Below are 16,376 nucleotides of genomic sequence, written 5' to 3' on the forward strand. Positions count from 1 at the left end.
GTCCTGCAATAAGCTCTAAAACTAGAGCTCCAGCAGATTTTAATAAGGAAGATCAAATAGGAGAGATTTGTGACATTACTGCGCGAACTAGTAAAATATAAGTAAATGTCAACCCGCAATTTGAAGCTGTTGCCACAGTCAAAACAGGACTCAATCAGCTGTCAACAATTTCATGCAGTTTGCTGCATTTCATGTAAAGACATGGCAGCTAATACATAATTGCTTAAAGCGGGGAGTTAAAAATATCCTGACTGCTATTGTGGAGGCATTTGTGAAGGCGATACAAAAACCCAAAGCACAGACAGAGCTGATTCACTGCCTGCCTTGTGCCAGTGTATTCAGCGAGCCTGTGGGTGCAGCTGGAGAGCTGTACTTTCAGTACGATACAGAAACTTTTACAGAACAGAAAGCTCCCACTGTTTAAACCATATTCCTTTCTACAAGCTGTGAACACCATTAGCACACAATCTCCCTCTTTGCAGATACACAAAAATTCCCAGAAATAGAATATTAAACACAGCCAAAGTTCAACCAAGGTACCAAACTGAGGCTTAATCACTAGTAACAAGTTACAGTACCAGCTGAGTATTAATGGTGTGACGTAAGTAATTATTAACTTATTACTTCCCAAAATACAGAACTTTAAAGTGTTAGCCTTCCAGTGTTTATCTGGTTTGTTTGCACCCCCTCCAAACGCCTTTCCGTTTTATTCTGAGTCAGACCTTGCACCGCGTTACACTCCAGCTTCTCCTTCAAACACACATACTTGACGGTATTTCCAGCAAGCGTGTTAAATCAGAGCCTCTGGGTTGAGTCCCTGAACCGCTGCCGGCTTTGGTGGGACCCCGCGCCCGCCGGCACCTCCCGGAGCTGCCCGCGCGCCCCGGCCCGGCCAAGCGCGCTCGAGAGGCTGCGGCTCCGGCGGCCGCGCCGCTCCGCTCCTCCCGCGGGCGCAGAGCGACAAACGCTTGTTGCTGAGCTACAGATTGCGAGGTGACTCATGTGGCAGAGTGCACATCTCCCAGGAGCTCCACAGAATGAGATCGGGCGGCTGCCGCTTCCACCATCTCCCCTCGTTGAGAACGGAGGTGATGGGGCCTCTTGTGCAGCCGCAGCAGGTCCTGGCAAGGAAAGGTTTGCTCCGCTTTTCCCCGCGGTTCCAGCCCACATCGAACACGAGAGGGCTGGTCATCGGGTGGTGGACAAGGGCCACCATGGCTGTAGGAAGGTCTGGACACCTTCCCACAAAAAAAAAAAAGGTCAGTGCTGACAGGAGAGGGGAAGGTGGATGTTTGTGCTCTACCAAACCCCATCCGTTTGTCGGGGTTCACCCACCATGCTCCGGATTCGCTCCCCGAGCAGCACGGAGCTGTGGATTCTACGTCAGCAGAGGTTTGGCACAAAGGCTGTCGGCACCAGAGAAATGCCTGGGGAGACGCGGAGAACGGAGCTCGGACGTTGGAAATCACAGCTCCGCCAAAGCACGCCTAGAAAGTGCTGCGAGACAGCTTTGTAACAGGGAGTAGAATCCTGGAATGACGTCTGAAGTGTTAGTCACGGCTGATAAGATGCAAGACGAGCCCTGCGCTGCACAGCATTTGTATTCAGAAATGGGCAAATTCAATCATGGAAGTTATCATCTGGTGTGCTGAGCACACAATGACCGCACAGACCTCCGCGGAGAAATTGGAGGGGTATAAATGAAGAAGGCCAGTTCCACTGCCTCGACTAATCCCCCGCCGTGACCCTTCCATATCCATTTACACATTTGCTTCTTCCCTAAAATAATTCCAAACTGAACCTAGGCTCTAACAAAGAAAAAACCCAAACCAGTTTAACTTCAAAGGGCCTTTTAATCTCTCCTTTACTCTGATGAAACAGCCTTTTTGTATTGGAGATGCTGCAGCAATGAAAGCTCCAAGAAAATATTTTTCCCTCTGCAAAGAAAATTAATATTAAGAGGAAAATGCCAGAGCAACAAGAGCCAAGTTACTAGAGGTGGCTCACTGAAGGCAGCAGAGAATGTTTACTTTAGCCTGAGTAGCTTTTTGCTAAAGCACCTGTTGAACCTTTATGTTTTAGTGTCAAGTGAAAAAAGACACCCAAACACCATTGAAAAAAACCTAAAAAAGCCAATTGCCAAAAAAAAAAAAAAAAAAAAGACACAAAGAAAACTAATCAAACATTGAGGGGAGGGGGGAACCAAACCAACCCAACCAAACCCAAACCAAGCACCAGGATAAAATAACACCACCCAAATGCCAAATTTTATCAGAAAAAACAGAAAACGCAGAGTGCAGCAGCCTGGGGAACACGGACGCCTGGCTCCTCTGTCCCGCACACGCTGCCAAGACCCCCAACACAAACCTGGTGCCTCTTTTGTGCAGGGTGGTGCTAATTGCTAATTAACCTCAGCGAGAGAAGCTTCTCCCCAGCAATCCGTGAGGACACAGAGTCGCAGATCAGGGTGAGATTTGCTGGAAATGGGGTGTCACAGAAGTGCTCCCCAGCCTGGCAAGTCAGGACAGACCAACCACTCCATTCACCATGCCAGAATTGGAGTAACAGTATTGAATTTAAGTAATTACACTGTAAATATGTTTGGTTTAGGATACAAATATATAGATTGAGTTACGTTTCAGACCATTCTCTATTTAGCTATACCTTGCTGCAGAAGTACACTTGATTTCCTCTCCACAGCAAAGGCAGCGGGTTTGGGGAGAGGCAACAGCATCTCCCCACAATCCATCCATTCCTCACCGACATTCAGAGCATCCCTGCTGCAACGTTACTGTTCCTGCACCAACTGCATGTTAAGGTTCAGGAAACAAAGTGCACAGAAACATCCATAACACCAGAAAAACGCCTGAATTTACAGCCAGCTTCTTCCAGAAGCACTCAGACAGCTGAGGCGCGGCAGGAGGATAAACCCATCGGACATGGCTGGTTTCTGGGTGCATCTCTGCCGCTCCCCTGCATCCCCGGCAGTGCATCCCCTGAGCGCTCCCAAAGCCCCGTCCGGGGCAGACTGGGCCCAGTCAGCTCAGCGGTGTGGGACTGGTTTTGCTGGGGATGCACAGTGTCAGACTGGTTTTACTGGGGGATGCGCGGTGTCGGACTGGTTTTGCTGGGAATGCACAGAGCCGGACTGGTTTTGCTGGGAATACACAGAGCCGGAGTGCCCCCCGATGGCCAGCACACCTCGGCGCGCCCGCTGCAAAACATCGCCCCCAAGAATAATTAAGAGGATGAATGATAATCTGCCAATTTTTATTTGCATATCATTAAATCTGTGTTTGGTAAGAGCGGCTTTTGACTAAAACACAGCCTTCAGAGACCAGGCCGGATTACTTCCAGAAAACTGATTAATCAAAGTTTAAAATACTTTACACCATGTTTATGTCCTCGCAAATTAAAATTGTTCCTTGGTTCTCAGTTGATGATGCAACTTTAATCTCCAGATTATTCTGAAATGAGACAGCGCAAACAAGTAAAAAAAAATAAAATAAAAAATAAACTGCTTGCCTCAAAAATGAGGAATTACCCAGCAAGCGAGTGACCTCCACTGGCTGCAGCCATCGCTACAACCGGGCAATGCCACACACAGCGCCCGGGGACACCCGCTCCTGACTTCTGAGACCTTCCCCGAGCAACTGTGTCATTTAGGGCGCTCTTTACTGCTGCAAAACCCTAACTCCTCCAACCAGAGCTGCGTCTCCGTGCGCGTAAATATTCTCTCGGTAAAGTAAAGGCAGGAAAAGTGTTTTTGCAGCTGAAGCAGAGCAGGAGGACATTGCTGAGAAGAGGAAGCTCTGGCATGCACCGCCGAACAAAAGGGAACAAGTGGTCTTTACTCGGAGAGCAGCTTCCTATTAAGACTCACTCCTTCGTACATTATGCCTTTCATCCCCACTCAACCACAAAATGATTTTGCTGTAGCAAATACAATGGCAGAAAAAGATTTACATTGAAAGAATCTTTAATAATAAACTGTTGCAGATCTGCCTACTTCCCCATGATTTATAATACAATAAACATCGGATTCTATTAAGTCTCATGCACTGAAGACATGCACTGAAAAAGTGAATATGAAAGCCCTCAATTCTTCCCGTCTCCAGTACCATAATAGTGAAATGAGCATGTATAAATGTGCTAAGAGTATCTCTTTGCATCTTTTATAGCTTGTGTGTATTAATCTGTAAAGCTTATTAAGAAAGTCATTGCTATGCAAAGCAGCACCCAATCTCTTTCTCCGGCTTTTCAAGAGAGCGCAGTGTTTGGCCAATGGGACCGGGCCCCGGCCCCTCATTGCGCATTCATAACATGCAACATTTGCACAATGTATCTCTCAAAGGCTGCTGAATAGAAAGCCTTAATACTCATGTAAACAACTGCAAACCAATTACTTAATGAATCAGGCCCACACATAATGAGGTGCCAGACAAAGAGCTATAAATGCATTTTTGCGCCCGAGCCTCCGCTTTAAAGTAAAATCCCTCAGCTGTAGTTTGGGCTTAACTGGCACATCATAATTATTGTCTGGAGGACATCAGAGGAGCCATGTTTTGTATTTAGGTCCAGCGGGGTCTTTGCCGGGGTCACTCATCAGCTCAGTGACAAAACGCGGCAAAGAAGAATTTATAAAAAGTACCGGCGCAGCACCGCGCAGTTATGTTTATTCTCAAGTAGCGCGTTTCGAGACCACTTGTAAAAGCAATAAAGCCCAGGAGCGACCGCAGCGGGCGCAGCGCGAGCGAGGGAACCGCGCTGTGTCCTGCGAACCTCTGCCCCGCTCCGTCCCGCTCCGCGTCCCACGGCCGGGGCCGTCACCCAACGGCGGCTCCACGAGCCCGCGGGGCTTGGGGACTCATTCAGGAAAACCAACTTCGAGCCGTTTGAAGAGATTTCCTTTTTTAAAGCAGCATCGTTGTGTATCAGCGCATGAAGCACGCTGGCTTCTCAGTGCTGAAAGGCACGAAATTACAGGGCAGACTGAATTATTTTAAAATGTATCGCAAATAAGAATTTGAAAAAAAAAAAACCAGCAGAAAACCACATACACCATACGACCAGAATCTGAAAAATGCAGAAGGCACCGAACGCATTATTAGCAAGCACTGTAACATCCAAGGGGGAAAAAAGCTTGGAGACTTTTTTTAAAAATAAAAAAATTACTTCATTTTAAACTATACATATTTTATTCAGATGCTTAACAGTGATCCTGTAAGCAAGTTCTTCAGGACCTGACCCTTCTCCTCCTGCTGTCCTGGGCCTCCAGTCAATGGCTAAAATCTGAACATTTAAAAATACATATATAGGAGTACTCTCGCATTTCATAGCGTAAGGTAGTATGATTTGCAACAAAGAAAGTTCTGGACAAACTGGAAAAAAAAAAAGAAAAAACAAAACTAGCTTGAACATAAAACTGTAAGAATTAATCCTAAACAAAAGCATGAATGTCATTCATCAATACCATATCACAGCTTCACTTTATTTATGGTACTGGAAGAATTATAGAAACACTGATTTTTAGATAACATTTGCAAAAATGGAGTTGTGTCTCATATCAAAACTGACGTCATCAGTAACAGTGTAAAAAAGCCACAGAACGGGAGCGATGCCGTGTAAGCGGAACGGGTTAAAGAGGTCCCCGCAGCAGCAGCAGCGCCTCCCGGGTGCCTGCGGTACAGCCCACAGACCCCACTGCTGCTGTCCGAACACCGCGGCCTGCTGATGAATACAGAGAACGTCCAACAGAACCGCTCCGGGACCCAAAGGGAACTGCTGCACTTTAAAACATACACAACAACCCCTCAAAAAAACCCCAAACCTTTATATTTTTTCTGTTTTTAAAAAAAAATAAGAACTGCACCCTTTGGTACGTGCAAGGCCATTAATCAAACATACTCTGAAAACAACAAAGATGCATTATAAATATCCCCGTATCAAATATAACCCCCCAGCCCGTGAAAAGCGTTCTCCAGTCGCAGGCCGTTGGAGAAACCCAGCACTTTATTTCTTGGAGCCTCAGTGTTTTCTGTCTGCCCCTCTCCTGACAAGTCCCATTGTGTGGCCCCTGAGCCGCCCTACTGAGAGCAGCTGTACACGCTAATTTGTGGTTCACTGACATGTCAATTGAGTCTGAAAATGAGAAAACAACAGCTGCAAAACAATACTTGGCTTTGGCATAAATATTTTCTGAGGTGTACCAAAGTTTAAGATGTTTCATTAGATAAACAAATATGAACCTTAACCCCACAAGAAGTAAAAAAAAAAATAAAATAATTGGAGCTTCGGTCATTTTCTCTGTGTGTTTCTCATTCTATAGCAGCATTTCAAGTGTTAAAGGATTTAACAGCTTTACCTTGGGAAGGGAGGACTCCTTTCATTCGAGGAAGAACTGGTTTCCAAACGCATTTCTTGGCTTTCTTTTGCTTTGGAGCCATTATCGCCAGCACCCCACCCTGGGAAGTGAGAGCGAGAACTGTTAAGTTTTCCAGCAGGGGTGGCTGGAGCTGCCGCAGTGCCCAGTCCAGTCCCCAGCACCAGAACCAGCCCCAGTCCCCAGAACCAGCCCCAGCCCCAGTCCCCAGCAGCTGCACAGCTGTCTGCACAACGCCAGGTGGAAATCGGGGGAAAAAACAGAGGAAAACAAGCTGCCCTTGCTGCTGATCAAGTTATCTGATGATGATTTCTGGTGAATAGTGATGGTTTTGTATGTTTTACCTCATTTGGGGAAAAAAGAGCAAACACAGAGATGCTCTTACATGCTGTATTGCATCATGGCAACTCTAACCAAAACTTAAAGGATTTCTGAAGGATTTCTAAAGGATTTCTACTAGTTTTTTTAATGCTCAAGTTCTCATTTACTTAATTGGGAAGCCAGGCTATTTTTATTCTCCTTCCCCTTAAACATACTTTTTTTTCAGGTAGTTACAGTTCTTGTAGTATTATTTGACACATCAGTATTTTCAACCATTATCTTGCAATAGAGCTGCATTTGGGAGACACAAATCTTGGGATTTTTATGCCTTAAACAGCCAAACACTCAACTATTCCAAACTCTTTTATCCACGTTTTTCTTTTCTTCCCTCCCCACCCTGTGTATCTCATTTCCATTCTGTAGAGATTGATTTGAAAAACAAAAAGGAGGCAAATTAATTCATTCACTGGAATTGTACAATTGCTCATCTTTGTACTCATTTCCAAAGAACACGATGCTCAAGTACAGATCCCACTTAAAAGGCTACTTTGCATATAGAGATATATACATTAGTGAAATTATAAACAAGCCCTAATTGTTACCAGCGTCATTCAGAGCCAGGACAATGTGTATTTCTGTCCGTGCGGGATGCTCGAGCTGGCCGTGCAGGTTCCCAGCCCGCACCGGCAGATCCCACCACCCTGCGCCTGGATTTCAGCAGCAAAACCTGCTCAGCTCAGGCACAGCTCGGGCACCGGGGCTGCAGAACAGTCTGACCGCTGCCCGGAGAAAAGCCAACAACAGAGGGAAAAAAGGATGCCGGCTCCTTTCCCACAGTGTGCACGTGCAGGGGAACAGGGGCTACGGGGATCCCAGAGAAGCTCCTGGTTCAGGAGGGACGGCTGTCAGTTCTCGTTACAGCAAAGAGACGCTGCCTGCTTGACGTTCTGCTCCTCGCCGGTGTTGGGAACCACCGGCTCTCGTGTTCTGGGGACACCCCGAGCAGGGCATCCCGAGCATTGACCCAGGCTGAACAAACTCCATCAAACCCAGGCTCCAAACTCCAGTTGGGGTGTTCCTAATGACAAGTCCTTCACCCAGCTGCTCCAGCAAAGCTGCAGCAGAATGGGAAGCGGTGCGTCCCACACACCACAGCTCTCCTGGCACCCTTCTCCCCGTGCACCGTTCTGCCCGCTCAGACCAGCACAGGACCCCAGATACCACTCTGAATTAAACACACTCCACACTTTCCAGCTTTGAGCTCATTGTGCAGTCGGCACAGGTCAAAGCTGCTTTCATGTCGGCTTATACAATTTTGTTCTGAACAAAATGGGTGTGGTTTTCTTCATCAGTGACCAATTCCAGGAAAAGAAACACTGTCATTGCATAATGAACCACTATTATCTTCTTCTGCCGAAGAGCTGAAGTGATCTTTGACCCAGATTGTACTGGATCAGCACAGAAGAGATGGAATTTTCTCCATGCGTCCCCCCTACGGCTTAGGTTGCAGCATCTATTAATCTACAGTCAACCATTTCAGCAGCAAAAGAAGTGATATGATGTAATTTTCTGCAAACGAAGAGAGAAGGCAGCTCTTGGCCTTGTACTTGGAGCATTTCCATTTTGCTAACTGTGCTGCCCCTCTCATGACGAAGAGTCCCACACTGTTCAAACACCAAAACCAGCACTAGGGCCTTGGCTGCATTTAAAGCCTCAGCACAGAGAAGTCACCCGCAGACACCAAATTGTCTTTCTACGAACAATCTCCAGCTGCTTGACTCTGCACATCCGGAGATGGGAAAGGAAACTTGTAAGGTTGCTGGTTTTTCACCAGCAGACTGGGAACAGAGATCCTGCTGTGCTCATCACAGGGTTCATGCGCAGCCTGCGCAGTTTGTGAGCAAAACTGAAATCTTCAACCCAAGTGACAAAGCACGTAAGCAAGCGGCAGAAGCAGTAGGTGCTGCTCTACCAGGAGAGGAACAAGAGCTCTCGGTACGCCACTCGGGAGCTATAAAGAGCCATCATCCATTATTTCAAATAACAATCAATAATCCCGTATGCAAACAGAGGTAGCTGGGGGGCAAGAGACCCCAGTGCTTTTGCAGACTCAGCCCAGACATGTCCCTGCATCTTCCTCGCATATGCAAGTGAGAGGAACTTTGCTTTTATCAACAATAAAGTAGTTAGCAGGTTGGGTATTTCAGCTGTCACTAGCCTTCAGAGTCAGCAATGCCTTGAAAGGGACAGGATGGGGCTGGGCTGGGCCTGCCAGCTGTGTGGGTTTAGTCACCACGCTCACATCCACAAGTCCCGGCAGGTCTGGGGCCTGTACCAAACCAGAACACTAACCACAGCTCCCACCCAGCGGAGCTTCGAACACGAACAAGCACGTTAACACTCATCACCGCACCTGCCGATAACCTGCCAAGAGCTGTGCGGGATCGGGGTGGGCCGTCAGCCCCGGTGCCGCTGTGCAGCCCGCGCCTCGGGACACGCCGAATTCCCTTGCCAGAAAGCAAAGAACGTGCATCCCGAGAGAGGAGAAGGGCAACCTGCAAACCCCATAGAAGGACGTGCTCTTTGGAGAGCAAAGAAAGGGAAAAACCTCCAAATTAAAACCTGAGCCAAACGCTGCAGCAACCGGTATCCAGAGGTAGGTCAAATACCAACAAGTATCTCCTCCCTTCCTTTAAATGAAAAAAAGGATAAAATACTCTTATTGTAATAATACACCAACATACGATGCTGTCCTCTCAAGAGCAGACACTGGGATGACCAGCAGACATGGGAAATCCCCACGGAGCGAGAATACTGCCAGAGCTGCTGCCTCTGCTTAAACAGAGAAGAATTTTCACCCAGAACTCATCGCTATCAAAAGACTGAGGTAAGGTCTTCCAGGAACTTCAGTTGAGCAGTGTAAAATATCACCTACAGGAGTATGCAATCCAAACTAATTTAAGCAAAACGTGCAATTTTACACTGTCCCACAGTCGTTCTGCAAGACCACAACAGCAGCAGCGATTAATCCTGCGCGGATGAACTTTTCTTGTAACAGCAGCTGCGAATGGGTTGATATCAAATGAAGCGAAAAGTTGGGTGGACTTATTAATGCCTTTATTAGTGCACTCCAAGTGGAACCTCGGGAACCTTTTAACTTGAAGCTCAAAGCAAGACCTCACCGGGAAGGACGCGTGGGTACGGGAAAAGCATTGCCAGGATTATTGGCTCATTACTGGTGACCTAAAAAGGAAAGCAGAATTGGAGTTGTGCCCTTTCATGTTCCCCTATGATATATAAAGAAGGGCTGATTTTTTTTTTCCCTCTTCTTAAGAGGGTTTTTCCTCCTTCAACATAATAGATTTTATACCTGGAGAGCAGATGGAAGGTGACATTCAAGATGTTGTGAAAGTGAAGCCTGATGAGTGGAGAAGTAACAGCATTTTTATTAAAATGCTTTGTAGCTTTAACATCTAATTAAATCAATGACATAAATGAAGGGGGAGAGAATCTGGTTTTGTTACATTTAACAAACCTGCCCCTTCAATAAAATCAGCAGTTTCCTACTCATAAATGAGAGTCTTAAAGAGTCATCCAGCAAAACAGCAATGTATTTTTATCCTTTCTATTTAATATTGCACTTATTCACCTACCTCAGGAAGAGAAAAAAAGCTGAACAATCTCTTTTACATGTCTTCCCAAGGCAAAAAAACAAAGCATCCATGAAGAGAACGAGTCCACATATCCTCCTCTATCCCCACACAACCTGGTGTAAAATGAGACTGCTATTAATGGCCAGCTCGTCTCCGGGTGGGAGCGTCCCCCAAACCCAGTCCTTCCGCAGCCCGTTTGCCCGGCGCGGCCCGGGGAACGGCTCCGGGACAGGACCTTGCGTCATCCTGCGCTGTGGCACACAGCCTGGCCCCACGCCGGCTCACCCCACAGCCCTCCCCAGCCACAACACACAAACACTGCTGCAGCACGCGCGGAACAGCCAAATCAATACATATTCCAGTTCCTTTCTTCTGTAGGAGAAGAAAAAGAAACCAAGCCCGCAGAAGCATTTGTAAAGTGCCAGCACAGTGACTGTTTGGAAGCACATCCCTCACTGTGAGGGGATGAAGTCCATCAAAACCCAAGAGCCCCAAGGCTTCCAGGCTTTCAAACCAACACTTAAAGCCCTTAAAGAATGCAGCAAGTACTGAAAAAAACCCCAAAGTTTGTACCCCTTAAGCTCAGAAAAAGTTGTACAGCAAAATGGTCACGTATAGAACGGACATTAAATATCAGTTCATCTAAACACACAAAGCCAAACCTCCAAACAAGTCATCTGAGCCTAAAAGACAACGCACAGAGATGCTGCCTCCGTTTTAGGCACCGAACAATTTCAGAGCTCCAGGGCCAGAGTCTACAGCAAATAATGATGAGCAAAAGGGAAAAAAGCAACAGGCTGGAAGGGCGAGGAGCCAGAAGAGAACAAGCAGCCTGGAGAAGATCACGGGCTGCAGATGAATCACAGCTGAAAGGAGCAACTTTGCTTTCAAGTGAGATATGAAAAGCCTCACTCCTAGAGACAGCGCGACCACTGCCTCCCGAAAACACACTGCAGCGAACTGTAAATACAGCACATTCCGAGAGAGCGGGCTTGAAACGGGAGTGATGGGTGTCAGCGTGAGGTTGGGGAGAGCTCCTCAGCACCGGCACAAACACAAGCGTTGGTGTTTGCACAGCCACGGGGTCAGAAATCCACGGGAGAAGGGGGGTGTCTGAGTGACATCCGCCGCAGGCACCGGCTGCACAGACCCTCGGGGTCCCCAGCAGGAAAAGCCACGACTGTGGCTTCCACCAGATCTGTATGAAAAACCATCGCTAAACCCAGCACTGACGAGTCAAAATTGCAGGTGGGGAGACGCAAAGCAAAGGCGTTGGCATCTGGGAGATCGGAACTCGGGAGCCAGCATCCTCCTGAACAACAAGAACTGGAGGAGCCACCATTCCTGACGCTGTTCTCGCTGGCGCTCTGCAGTTCAGAGAGCTTAAACCCCAACCCTCAAACGTGAATCCTCTTAACTTACAAACAAAATGAAGCCAATCCCAAGATTTGCCACATTTTAGATTAATTTTCAAATGAGAAGTGTGTTGTTTCATGAAACAGATATAAGTAGCTTTTAATTCCTCTGAAAAAAAAAAAAATCAATGCAATCCACATTTTAAAATATGTTGTCATGTGTGACTGAAGAACGTTTTAAGAAGCAGCAAAATGGAATGCATTCTACTCTCTAGAAAAAAAATTAAGTTTTATTGGACTAACATAGGAATATTATTGCTGCAGTATAATTCAGGAACACAAGCAGCACACCTTTATATTTCAGCTGCAAATGAGGCTCAAAAAGCAGCAGAGGAAAACCTCTATAGAGAAATGAATTGCTCTCCGACAGACAGGCTATTCTGAAGCCGTAAAGAGCCAAAAGCAGCAGCAAGCATTGCATAAGCAGCTGCCCCCGCACCTTTCTGTCGGGGCACACCTGCATAAATAAACATTTAGCCAAACATCAAAATTCATAAGGAAGCAGCCCGGCACTTTCCAAAATCAGGGAAAAGCAAATTGGGACTCGTTGCAAGAGCCCTGCCCTGAATACTGATGCGTTACTGACACCCGGCCCGAAGAGCGGCGGCACCTCGGGATCCTGCGCGTTGGGAAAACCTGATTGCGGAAAACGTCGTGTTATCAGGCGGCTTTTGTGAGCGAGGCAAAGGCACGGCTCCCCGGCTAGCGGGGCTTTTCCCCGTGCTTATTCTAATGATACACATTCAATTACTCGAGAAAATAAAAGAATCAAATCAGAAACATCTGTAGTTTGCTGTATAATTACTGCATCTTCCCCACGGAGGCTGACCTTTGTAACACCGATACCGGGACCTGAAAGGCTCAATGACAGGATATTCACACGGTTTAAATGTATAACATGATTACAAGGAATTAAATAGGCACTGTTATTTTCCATCTTGGTTTATGTTAACGTTAAGCGTGGACTTTATGATCTTATGTTTAATCTTTGCGCTCAGTATGTAGTAGCTGAATTTACTCACTATTAGTGGACCCAAACCACTAAAATGCCATGTTTTGATTATATAATAAAGTTGAATACTGGATTCGAGGTTAATATGCAGCCGTGACTTCTACCTGTAATAGGAATCTTTTCGACCGTGCTTTCTTCCTTGCTCTCATCTTCACACCAGCTTGTGACTTCTGGATGTGAACACACCATAATGAAACCCATTTCAAAGCTGCAGTGATCAGACCGGTTTGTTTGCTTTTAAGCCCTACTCCCTTTAATTTCTCACTTTTGTTATCTCTTGTTTATTGATCTAAACTATCCATTACCGTTCTTGAAAGAGGCGCCTACTGTGAACTTTCCTCGCAGGCGAGGCTGGCCTGCCCCTCTGTAGCTGCCAGAGAAAAGGACAAGCTAACCAAATGTCTTAAATTATTTAAGACCCGATGGGATTTAGGAAACAAACAGCCCACAGTAACTCTGCGATCTCGTCCGGCAGCCCGACAGCCACAGCGTATATCATACCGGCTGCAGAAAATTAGTTTAAATCAAAGTCTCCGTCTCCTCCGTGGATGAAAGTGGCATGAATTTAGGAGGCCTAACGCAGTTAGTTTACATTTGCTGTGTAAAGAGCGCTGCAACCTAATTGCCTGTCTCTTCCCGACTTTGATGTAAGGGATGCTCCCAGAGCAGACCGAGCAAGTTGCTGTCGCCAGTTGTTACGCCAGACTAATATATTAGTTCCTTATCTAAAGAAATTAACTGGGTTTTCATGGACGCGTTCACCTTCTAAGCTCTGAAAAGGCACAGTACACCTTTCTCAAAACGAACCCTTCTGGTTTTGAAAAGTTATTCTGCAGTCTGGCTTTATGATAAAAGGCAACGAAGATATTCCACGATTTTTAAATGGCAGACAGTTTTTAAGTATGCGCACACCTATAGATCCACTTTTAATAATGGCCACAAGGCTTGCTTTGCTACTCCTGCAGGAAAAGACTTGTGACAATAGGTATCACTCATTTTAAGAGGTAACAAGAAGGACAAACGACACTGAGACACTCAGCAAAATCCCTTCAAGTTCATTACAAATACACATTAATCCGCCAGTCGCTGTAACACAGTCCCCTGCAGATCTGGATGGCGAATCCATCCCCAGAGAGAAGGACAATAACTGTGAGCGCAGCCGGACCCCTGCGCACGTGTTACCTCGTTCCCCCGCACTGCCGGCGAGGCGGGGTGCCTGCTTTGCTGCCGCCGGTTCCCCACCGTCCTGCGGGATGGATGGCGAGCCGCGACAGGATTCGGCACTCTGCGCAGATGACCTGTCCCCGTGCTCCTCTGGCAGGACCTCTCGCAACACCGGTACAGCCTGCAGCGTTAAAAAATAAAAACAACCACAGCCCTGTTACCCTTCATCTCAAGCGTTCGCCAACATACATTTAGGCTAATCTATGCTTCACGGTGTCATCTATTTCCAGAGTGGTTTTGTTACATGTTAAATTACCTCCAAGATAAATCAGCACCAGCTCAGGAATTGCATTCTGCATTGAAGTAACACAAACTTTGACTTATTCTTTTAATCGCTAGATTTTCTGGACATTCTCAGTATTCCCTGCCTCACACATTCAGGATAAGCAAAGCCTGCTTGGAAACAAGGTGTTTCACAGTAGAGGATGCATTATGCGTTACGTTAATTGACTGGATCCACTTAATAAGCAATATAAACGTTAAATGCACACGTGTGGGCCACAGCAAGATGTAGCAATACAGATTATTACTGCATATATTCACTTGTAAAGCTGGTGTTACTGAGCTTTGACTTTGTAAAAGTTTTTACAAGCAATTATAAATTTATGTACGGTATTTGTTTATCTGTCACCAGCGCAGTGATACATTCCTTGCTCATCTCTTCTACTCAACTGAGAGTTGTAAGTACAGAATACAAATTGCTTATCCACATCCACGTCCCCTGGCAGCGGGGACAGGACCCTGCCCTCCCTCCCCACACGACCGCCCAGGGCTTGCAGTAAAGAGGTCAGGGTACCCGCAGCACGTCTGCAGAACGCCAACTTTTTTTTTTTTTAAAGTTAGATTATAACCTTTTGCATTAACATTTTACAAATAGTGTGCTCATTTTTTAAACTGTTTTATGTATTCAGTGTACCAAACATAACTCTGTTTAAAAAAAAAAATTAAAATACATCATTCATGATAAAAAGCTACTAAGCCACGGAGACAGATGATATAAGCCTTGTGATAAATTTGCACCACAGTGAATGTACGAACTTGTTTAAATAAATAACTGGTTTGAAGGGTGAAAAACAGACATCCTCCTGGAGACCTTTGCTGCCTGAAGCGCGGTACGTGTTTGCCCCGAGACAACTGCAGAACTCGTATTCTCCCGAACCCCCTCCCAGCCATCCCCAGGGCTGATTAACGAACGCAACCCGCTTGTCGGTCCCCTCACAGCCCACAGGCCGGACCGCAAGAGCAGCGCAGGGCCTGTCTCGCCTCCAGGGTGCAAATTCATCTCTAGGCGTCACTGATGCAGAGGTTATCAGATGCAAGTGCCAACCTGGCCGTCCTGCGCCCTCTCGGAAAGCAGCAGGCGCTCGAACATCTCCGCCACCTCCGCCGGGAGCTGAACCTGGTGCTTCTTCAAGAACAGCGCGTGGTTGCTCAAGCAGGTCTGCAGCACAGCCGCCTCCCGCTGCCCCAGCCTGAAAGGAACGCGAGCACGGTCAGCGGGACACCCACGCACACGGGACTCGTGCGAGTGTTGGGGGACTCGTTTATCTGGGCAAGGGGGTCAGCGTGCAGTGGGAAAAGCCATTGCACATTTTGTTCTTGATTCACGCTTTTTCTTTTGAAAATGTCCAGAGTGGAAAATGCAAGAAGTCACTTGTGACTCCCGCAAACGCAGGGAGGATGGGTGGGGTGACCGCAGTCACATCTGTCCCCTGGGTCGTCCCGAGACTCGGGGTCAGGGGACATTAAACCTTTTCTGCAGCCCCTTGTCTCAGCCTCGGGCATACATCAGATACTCCAGGTTTGTCTTTTTTTCTTTTTCCTCCCAGAATTCTTGTTATTATTTTTCTTCAGCAAAAGTGCCTTCTCTTCTAAAGCAGAAAATATAAATACTAAAATCTTGTTTGCCAAAGATGTTTGTTTTTCCAGTTGCTCCAATGAAGTTTCACTGACAGAGGAGTGAATTCCAATTAACTCCACAAGTGTTTGTCCCCAAGAAGCCATTCAGGAAATACAAGAACGTATTAGTGCTCACAGGCATATCATTCTCGCGAGGAGAACCAGGTATAGTTAAATAGACCATTCTTCAGCACTCACAAGTGCCCCGATCCTGCTAACACTCGAGCGCTGCTGAGCCTGTAATACAGAAGAAGGTCTAGACAGAAGCTAAGTAAAAAAGAATGGAAATTGTTTTCATTACTGCATTAAACAGACCTTAAAAAAAAAAAATCAATTCTCACTTGTCCTTGTGGCATACGCACAGGAAAGAAAAAAAACCCAACAAAACGTTTTGAATAACTGCAGCTTACTGTTTTTAAAGGCCATATGCATCTTCTGCTTCACAGAAAAATAATTTGCTTCTCAAAATT

At 46.5% G+C, this 16,376-nt stretch overlaps 1 protein-coding gene across 1 annotated transcript in view; it reads right to left on the reverse strand.

Annotated features, from left to right (window-relative positions):
- The window catches only part of KIZ (kizuna centrosomal protein), a 36,805-nt gene that overhangs the window by 1,094 nt on the left and 19,335 nt on the right, over nt 1–16,376 (reverse strand). The window contains exons 9-11 of the mRNA XM_065631987.1: nt 15,335–15,479; nt 13,966–14,128; nt 6,365–6,464 (exon numbers count right to left, since the gene is read on the reverse strand). Coding sequence (XP_065488059.1) covers nt 6,365–6,464; nt 13,966–14,128; nt 15,335–15,479 — 408 coding nt within the window. The remainder of the gene's footprint in view (nt 1–6,364; nt 6,465–13,965; nt 14,129–15,334; nt 15,480–16,376) is intronic.

The sequence above is a fragment of the Caloenas nicobarica genome, chromosome 3 (genome assembly GCF_036013445.1).
Source record: "Caloenas nicobarica isolate bCalNic1 chromosome 3, bCalNic1.hap1, whole genome shotgun sequence".
Classification (NCBI taxonomy): Eukaryota; Metazoa; Chordata; class Aves; order Columbiformes; family Columbidae; genus Caloenas; species Caloenas nicobarica.